The sequence below is a fragment of the Leptosomus discolor genome, chromosome 6, assembly GCF_034619465.1.
Source record: "Leptosomus discolor isolate bLepDis1 chromosome 6, bLepDis1.hap2, whole genome shotgun sequence".
Taxonomy (NCBI): Eukaryota; Metazoa; Chordata; class Aves; order Leptosomiformes; family Leptosomidae; genus Leptosomus; species Leptosomus discolor.
Window position 1 is genome coordinate 15793461 of NC_141396.1, and position 9212 is coordinate 15802672.

The 9212-nt window shown below is 60.6% G+C and overlaps 1 protein-coding gene across 1 annotated transcript; it reads right to left on the reverse strand.

Moving 5' to 3' along the window:
• Window positions 1-439: 439 nt before the first annotated feature.
• On the reverse strand, window positions 440-8608 carry NPM3 (nucleophosmin/nucleoplasmin 3). The gene is made up of 6 exons (XM_086467380.1): window positions 8560-8608; window positions 6638-6723; window positions 5839-5958; window positions 5485-5578; window positions 4934-5059; window positions 440-467 (listed from the first exon to the last, which is right to left on the reverse strand). Exons 1-5 carry the CDS (start codon window positions 8591-8593, stop codon window positions 4965-4967), a joined length of 429 nt encoding a protein of 142 aa, XP_086323506.1. The 5' UTR covers window positions 8594-8608; the 3' UTR covers window positions 440-467; window positions 4934-4964.
• Between the last annotated feature and the right edge of the window lie 604 nt (window positions 8609-9212).

The following is a 9212-nucleotide window of genomic DNA, read 5'->3' on the forward strand; positions in this document are numbered from 1 at the left end:
GGAGCAGAGCCTGGCTGTAAGCAACCTCCTGTGCTGGGATGTGCAGCCGGGAGCAGCCATGGTAAATCAGCCACCGGCACTCGTTGTGGAGCTGAGAGCTGGAAAAGCCTCTTCTCCTCCCACAGAGCAGTCAGTGGGGTGAAGCCCCACACGTCCAGGCTCCCAGCCAGCTTGAGGCGTGCTGGGGAGGACCCAGCCCGTGACTGAGCACCAGCGAGCAGATGACCCCAGACTTTCAGCTTCTCCAGCAGACAGGGCTGTTCCCACACTGCACCAGCAGCATTTCTATCTACAAGTCATGTTGACGGGAAGAGGATGGGAATTACCTGCAGCACGGCCCTTCCAGATCCTGCTGCTTCCTCCCTTGGTTGCAATGTGTCCTCGGCTCACCTCTGCCAGGGCCAGCCCTGTGCATTAGGGTGCTGGTGGGTCCCTGAGGCAACAGCAGAGGTACCTGTGCCCACTGCCTAGCAAGACAGAACAGAGATAGCACAGAGACAGCAGTCAGCTAACACTGCAGAGAACGGGACACTCATCACACCCACCACCAGCGTGGTCCCAGCTGAGGGTGGCTCTGACAGCCCCTTTCCTTGCCCCAGCTGCCACCGAGGTGCCACGCACCCCACAGCTCTCTACCCCATCTCGCAGAGCCGCTGCACCCTCGTATAACAGGGGATGCTGCATCTCCAGGGGTGTCCCCCTGGCTTCCTCCATAGCCCAGGCAGACAAGCCTCAGCCAAAAACAGTATTACCCCAGTTCGGTTTGGGAACCATCAACGGAGAGCTCATGGAGCAGGGGACCAGCCCCACCTACAGCACAGTTACAGCTGCGCCTCTCAGCCGCCCTGGAGCCGATTTCTCAGCTATGGAGAGTTGAAACCCAGCAAGAGAACTGTTGGGGCAGAACTGGCTGGGGCACCACGAGGAAAACCGCTGCCTGGCCATGCTCAGCAGATTGGCTCCCCATCCTGCTCCTCCATCCCTGAAAAAGCAACTCAAACCTGACCTCTGAAACCAGAGCATCCTCTGGAAGCTGCTGGCCCAGCCCAGCCACCCGGCTGGAGGCAGGCAGCCAAGCCCCGGGCCAGCAGGCAGGCAGCCCAAGCCTCTCACTGGGCACAGTCGGGAGGGCCACGGAGAGTGTGGCAGTGGGGGTGCATGGCCATGGTGCTCACACATAGTGACCTCCACATCAAGCCGTGCTATGGCCATGTTCCTCTGCTGCGTGGCAGGATCAGGGTTCCTCAATGCTGCCAGAGTGAGGAGGGATCCATCCCCAGCAATCTCAGCATGCAGAGCCCCAAAACAGTACAGAGGAGGGATGCTCAGAGCCAACCACCTTCCAGAGCAACCTCAGAGCCATCACCTGGGTTGGGGCATCATTTGGCTCCCTGGGTACCAGCACCTCCACCCCATGAGAGCAACAGTCTCCGCACCTGTACATGCATCTCCAGCATGGGGAGCCCACATATGTACGTAGACACACAACAACTTCGTTTTTCCCCCCAACCCTATGCAAAACAAGGCAGCCCTCACATCATGAGCTCCACACTTCACTCCCCACATAGAGAGAGGCTCCTGCCCCTCACTACCCCTGAGCACCCCCCCAGTCCAGCCATGCCTGAGCTCACCTGCTCTTAGACAGCCCTGTTTGTTTGCCCAAGGTATTTGCAGCCGGGGGCACCTGCTTTGATACCATCAGCTCCACGAAGGAAGCTGCTCACCTAGCGTGACCCCTGTAATCCCATCCTTCCCCATTAAGCACTGTGTGTGAGCGCATCCCCCTTCCCAGCCTCCTGCCATCTCGGCATTTATCTCCCTCTCCCGGAGCTGAGCACATCAAGGCTATGACATAGCTGGGGAGGGGGGAACAAACTGCCCAAGTCTCACTTAGAAAGCAGCCTGGCAGTGCCAACACCCTTAGGCCCCTCTGTTGCCCCCTCTGGGACTGGGGTGTTCCCTCTCCCCTGGCATCGCCCTACAGCAGCACTGGGGACCAGGCAGCACTCGTGGAAAGGCCTTGGGCTAGGCTGGTCCTGCAAAGAGGTGGACAAGTTTGGTCTCAAGCCTCCTGCCGCCAGCACCATGTTCCCCATGGTGCCACCTTTGCCTCCTGGCAGGACTCTCCCTCCTGCCACAGACTCTTGTCCCAGGTACCTGGGCACCCCTAAGGAAACCAACTACCTGAAACCAGGTCCTTCTACCCTTTAGGAGGCCAAATTCTCCTTCTCATCAGCCAGTACTGCCTCTCCTACCCCATGTGAAGCAGTTGTACCACCCTGACAAGGCTGAGCTGTGCCCACTCCCTCCCCTCACCACCCTTTGCCAGGCTCTGAGCCAGCTGCTTCCCCCAGCCCAGCCTTCCAGGAGCGCCTTGTTAAAAATGACCTACTGGTTCTTATCTCCCCCTACCCATGCTACTCCTCTGCAGAGAGCAAGCAGGACCAAGGCCCAACAGATAAATTTTCCCTGACCCCTTCCACCTGCACACAGCCAGGGAGATCTATGAGGTCCTGTGTGCACCAGCCCTAGCAGGGGCTGGGCACCATCCCGGCACAGCCACAGCTCCGTTCATCACCCTGAACTCCCCTCCTGCACCATCAGCACAGGGCACCAGTGCGCTGTGCCCCACCAGCACCTCCCAAACACACACCCAGCCCTCGGGGAGGATGCTCCTCCATCTCCTCACTCTGCAAGGCTGCCGAATTGCCCCGCTTCCCACAGGCTTCACCAGGGCAGTTAGATCTGCTGCAGGGGAATCTCACAGTGCTCGGGGGCATGGGCACAGACCACCAGCCCTGGGCACCCTATTGCCCTAGGATGGCAGGAGGAACCATGCTTCTGTCGGAACGTGACCTCTCCTCACACAGCCAGCCCCGAGCACGCTGCTCTACGCTGGGACCCGGAGCAGGAGCAGAGCGCTGGATGCCCTTTGCATCCCAAGGGCTGCCCAGAGCGTGGCCATGCCCTGGTGCAAGCCCCCAGCGGGCCTGGCAGGGACGGGCAGCCGGGCAGGGAGAGGGGCAAGGAGGGAGGGCAGGGGCTGGCCGGACCCCGGTGGCCGCGGAGCCGCCGCGCTGCCCGCCTGCCACCTAGTGGTACCGGCCCCCGGTACCGGGGCAACTCCGCTGCCTCTGCCAGCCCCCCAGCATCCTGCCCCCGACGCTGCTGCGGGGTGCCACGCACAAGCCAGGGGGGTCATCTCCCCCAGGCCGGCTCTTCTCTGTCCTCTGGTGCCTCGCAGGCAGGCACAGTCCCATGCCACGGGGCTGGGATGCCAACAGTCCTTACCCGTTTTGCTGCAAAAGGCACCGAAGCCTCCCCTCGTGCTGGTCAAGGGTTGTTTGGGGCCAGAAGGAAACAGCGGGGAGGTGGAGAGGAGCTGCACAGACCCCAGAGAGAAACAGCCCCACTCACAACCTCGGATGGAGCCCGAGCTGAGGATCCACCCTGGAGGATTTCCTACCGGAGTCTGTCCAGTTGGGAAACTCCCTGTCCCAGGGCACCAGAGCCAGCAGGGCAGAACAGTATGTGGTGCTTCTCAGGGACAACAGCCAGTGCCACAAAGAGGGCTGGGACAGGCATCGATCCATGGGCCAGGGTTGCAAGATCAGATGCAGGGAAACCACCAGAGAAACATTTAAGGACAGGACCAGCCCCTGGGGGTGAAAAGTGCCACCCAACTAAAGCACAGAAAGGATCAAAGCCTCTTCAAGTACCCACACATGGGGGGGCGACATGACTCCTCAGCAAAGGTCTGAGCTCAAACCTGCCCCACACCCTGCAAGTGCTGCCGTTTCACCCCTTCACAGGGCACTGCTGGACTGGGAGCAAGACACAAGCGAGGACCTTGCTGTGACAGTGTCCAGCACCAGGGCCAACATGGCCCAAACGAGGTGGGTGTTGCTATCAGCTGGGTTACCTTTGGGAGCGCATGTGGAGCAGGGTCCCTGCCCTGTACAGCTGTCTGTGACTCCGTCCCTTCCCTCGGTAGCCTGGATGCAGCACTGAGCCGGCTGACAGGGCACAAGCGTGCAGAGCCCACGAGGAAGGGGTAAGAGCCCCCGGGTCCCTCCTGGGAGCTCCGCAGCATCACCGAGGGAAACAAGTGTCAGGGACTAGACACGAAGGAGCGTCTCCCACTGAAGTGCACACAGGAGGAACCTGCTAGCCAGCAGTGACTCCCCTCCAGACCTGACGCCTGAGATACCTTTATTCAGAGTGTAAAAACATTTCTTTACAAAGCAGATTGACCCAGAACCTCCCCCCAAATCACAGATAGGCTGTGAGCTCCCACTCTGCCATAACTGCAGTTGAGGAGACAGCCTGGGCCCCAGTTTCACACTTCCAAATGTTTTAAAAACTGTGAGTATTGTGAGTAAAGAAAAGCAGATTGTGAGTAAAGAAAAGCAAACACACTAGAATCAGTGAAACTGCCTGTCCCACTGCTGGCTTTATGTCCATCTACTTGGGAAAGGGCCAGGACTGGGTATTTCAGAGGTAGGGAGAAGGGGTGCACAGAGCAGAGGTTCAGAACAGCAAAAAGGCACAGGGCAAGGATCACCCCCTCCATCCCTGACTCCCAGCACAGAGATGAGGGAGAGGGCATATACCAGCAGCATCCATCTGGTTTTGGGATCAACCTCCCATGGCTGTGGGAAAGGAGACACCCCAGTGCTGGGAGCAGCCCCTGCTCCCCAAGAAGCTACAACAGAAAAAATAATAAAAATAAAAACAAAGCAGCAAATGTTGAGGTCCTGGCAAGAGGTGTCCGAGGTAAAAGCCGTCCAGGGAGAGAAGTCCCAGCGAGTACCTGGAGGAAGAACCGGACTGAGACCAGCAGCCTCCTGCAGCAGGACAGCTTCCACCCACACTTGCCACGCCAGTGTCACAGCCACCCGGACTCTTCCATCGAGGCTGCCTGGCCCCTCACCTTGCCCGGAGACAAGTTACTGCTTCCTCCTCTACTTCTTGGCTGGCATGATAGGAGGAAGCTCCACCTCCTCCTCCTCCGCAGACAAGTCATCGTCCTCCTCAAAGGAAGCATCTTCCTTGTGCACTGGGACATGCAAATAACTCTGTTACCCACCACCGTATGTCTTTGGCCAGTACAACTGACCCCCTAGACACCCGAAGAGCAGAGCAGTCCAAGGAGCACTGGAGCAGTTTTAATAGCAGCTTTTGGGCAATAAGCTGTATCCCAGCTGGAGGAAGGTCTCATAAGGGAACGGCAACAACCAGCCATGTGAAAAGGGGGCAACATGGGTCATCCAGATCCCTTTTCCCATACAAGGCTTTATGGCACGGAAGGAATCCCTGCACAGAGATGGCCCCTGGGGAACCTGCACAAAGGAGGCACCAAGCACACGTGCCAGGCAGCAACAAGTGCATCTCCCAGGGGCTCCCTGGCCAGTGTTTGCACTGGAGGGAGCCCCTCCATAACCCTCGCTCCTCCCGAGCCTTTCCTCACACATCAGTCCTTACCAATCCTGTGCCAGCCAGCGAGGTGTACTGGGCCAGAGCCTGCCGCCAGGCGGAAGGTCACTGGAGGCTGCAGCTTGAAGTTGTCCAGACTCAGCTGCAAAGAGACAGAGATGGAGCTGAGTTAGGGGCAGAGGCAAAAAAGCAGAATGGCCTGTAGTCCCCAGCATGGCACCTGGCCCAGTTAAACTTGTCCTTCTGGGGGCATCTGCAGACAGGCCAAGGCTACCCAGGGCATTTCCCTATGAGCTACAGACCAGCTCATGGTCAGGATCCTAGAAGAAAGGTCCATAAACATCCAGAGATGTCCGGCTCCCTGCAGCCATCCCCACCTGAGTTTTCAAAACAACCTCTTACCAAGGGCTGGCATGACAACTTCAGATTCGCCACAGGCACAGCTATCTCCTGGTTCTCGTGGTTTCGTCCGACAACCTCCACCACGTTGCACTCGTCCTTGGCACCGTCTGTGAGGCAGACCTGGGTGGGAGCAGAGATCATGAACTCCTGCTCTCCCAGGCAACGCAGCAGGGACAGCCAGGGCTCTCCATGACCCACAGCAATGCTACCAGCCCAGCTGCCATGCAAGGTGCGAGGATGCTGCTCCACAAAACAGGGAGAGGATGGAGCATCCCCCGCAGTGATTGCCCCCTTAGTGCCTGCAGAGGAGCTCGGTGTCTTTCCCATCCGGGACAGCTGTTCCTGCAGCCACCTCAAGAGGTGGCACCTGGGCTGCATTTTCTGCTGATCTGATCCATGCTGGCAGGTCCTGTGCTCCCAGGACAGAAGGTGACCCCAGGGAGAGCCAGGAATGAAGCCCGATATCTACCTGGGCTTGGAGAGCAACATGCCCGAGGCCCAGCTGGTGAGGAGGGCATGTTCAAGCATGGGGCACCAGCAAGGTCAAATGCAAGGGAAAAATACTTCCCTTCACCCCGTGTCTGGAGCACTCCTCTGCTGAGCAGCCTCATGCCACCACAGGCTTTGCTCAAGCACCTCCATACAATGGGTAAATGCGACAGCCCTGTGCCCCGACCTCAGCCAAGGGAGTGCCCTGGTCCAGCCCGGCTGGGGAAGGGGGAATGAGCCTGCGAAGTGGGGGTAAGGCTGTGGGCCACTACAGGGGAGGACAAGCAGAGTTAATTCTCCTTTCTCTTACCACAGACAGGGCCAAAATGTGGTCAGAGTCATCTTCCTTGTCCACCTGAAACGTGTAGGATTTGGTACTGTCAGTCAGCTCGCAGCCTGGAAAGAGAAGATCAGAGAAGCTGCAGCAGCCGTTATGCAGCCCCAAGCACCATGGGCAAAGGGTTCCCAGGGTAAGCCCCGGCTGGGCATGCACACAGCATCCCTAAGATGCTTTATTTTCTCATGCTCAGGAGCAGCCTCAGGCCAGAGCACCCTGAGCTCCAGGATAAAGTGTCCCCAAGAACTATGCATCTGGCTCAGCACCATACAGGGACAAAACCTGGTGTCCCTAAACCAGGCTGCGGTGAAGCAGTGCCCAGAGGTACCCAAGACCCCCAAAGCACAGGCAGGGCAAGACTCACCCCCCCCCCGAGAGAACTGCCAAGGTGCACGGCTACAGTGAACAGGAGAGGGAGCAGACAGAAAGGCCGCTCTGCTCTCCCCACTGTTAGTGAAGCATTTGCTCTGGAGGCAAAGACACAGAGTGTGAGACCTGAGTGATGAGGAACAGCCCGAGGGGAGGGACACTGGGCCAGGCTGCAGGGAGCTGGAGTCCCTTGAGACAAGTCTCAAACCAGATTTTATTACATACTTCTCCAAACAGCTATAAAAACAAGAAAGATCCAAAATTATGTCCTCAGCTCTTAGGATCAGGATTCAGCCGACCATGGGGAGGGACAAAAGGCAGAGCGCCCTGGGTGTGTTTGCTTATTGCAGGATGATTCACCAACGTGAAGCAGATCGGAAAAACACAGACCTGAGCCCTGCATACCAGACCCGGCATTTGCAGTGGAGAGAGAGGAATTAGCCTCAGCAAACACAGCCCAGGGCAGGACCACTTCCTAACCGTGCTTATGTATTCGGCTCACCAGGGCAAGGACCTAAACCCAGGTGCCCAGCAGAGGCCCGGGGGGCTGCCGCTCGGCTTGCCTTGCCAACAGCAGCCTGTGAGGCGCCCGGGGCCGGGAGCAGCCCCGGACACGTGTGCCCACGTTTGCGAGCAGCGCAGGGCCACGTGTTGCGGGGCTTTCACAGCCGCGGCCGAAACCCCTCCCAGAGGGGAGGGACACGGCTCCGCCCCCCCGCCAAGGGCACTCACGGAACGGGGGAGCGCGGGGGATTAACCGGAGGAGCGGGAGAGGCCGGAGGGAGCCGGGGGTGCTGCTGGCGCTGGAGCGGGGCTGCCACCCTGCCATCCCCCATCCGTTACTCCCAGCCCCTCCCGGTCCCCTGCACCCACAAGAACACCAAGACCCCATGGGGCTTCCCCCAAACCGCCCCAGGACCCCCATTACAAGCCTACTCCCTCCCAAGCCCCGCCACACACGCGTCCCTCTTTCCCCGTCCCCGCTGGTCGCCCCCTCCCCGTGTCCCGGCCACCCACGTGGGTCTTCCCTGTCATGTGTCCCCCCTACTCCGGCACACCCAGCGCCCCCCAGGGCTCGGTGTTTCTCCACGTGTCTCTCCAGACCCACGTGTCTCCCTTGCCCGCCCCCCCCCCCGTCTCTGCTGCCCCCAAGTCTCTCTTTTGCCCCCCCCCTCCCCCGTGTCCCTTTTGCTCCCCTACCCCCCACGTGTCGTCCCGTCCGTCGCCCCCCCCCCCCCCCCCGGTCTGTTCCCCACCCCTACCTCCACGCCGTCCCCGTCGCTCCCCAAAGTCTCTCTCTTCCCCAGTCTCTCTCCTGCCCCCCATTTATTGCCCCCACGCGTCCCTCCTGCCCCCCATCTCTCCCTTACCCCACTACGCGTCTCTCATCCCCCACCTCCCTATTACCGCCCCCCGTGTCTCTCCTGCCCCCGCTCTATTACACACCCCCCCCCCCGTCCCACCTTCCCAACCCATCCACGACCCCCCCGTCCGTCTCTCCCGCCCCAGGCCCCGGTGCCGCTCACCGAAGAGGACGCTGCCGGGCCCGTGCGGCTCCATGAGGCGGCAGCGCGGCGCTGGGAACGGGGCGGGCCGGGCCGGGATGAGCCGAGCCGAGCCGTGCCGAGCCGCCCCGCCCCGGGCCCGCCCCCGACTGGGGGTGAGCGGAGCGAAGGGCCCCGCAGCAGCGTCCCCATCCTGCGTGGGGGGACCCCCGCCGCCTCCCCAGACACGGGGGAGAAGACAGAGGGCACCGCCGGAGGCGGGAGAGGCAGAAGAGCGAGGGCATAAAGAGGGGTGGGAGGGTGACAGGGACACAGCGAGAGGGACCGGCTCATCTCTACCCCTTTAAGCGTGGGTGAGGGCGAGAGCAGCGTGATCTGACACCGGGGACTGCGGTGCGGGAGCCTTTGAGCACGGAAGGCAAGAGCCTGCTTCAAAAGTGCCCGCGGGGAGCAGAGGCGCGGGCTGGCCTTGCGGAGCAGGAGGGGCAGGAGCCCGCTCCGTGCTGCAGGGGTGGCGGGGGGAGCCGCTGAACCAAACCAACCCCCGCTAAGGATGAGCTCACCCCGCCTTCTCGGTCAGACGCTGGCTCTGCTCCCACCGCAGCGGAGACCCCCGCGAGGCGGCCGTTCGCTCTGCTCCAGCCGGAGCCGCTCCAAGGGAAACGCGGCTGAGG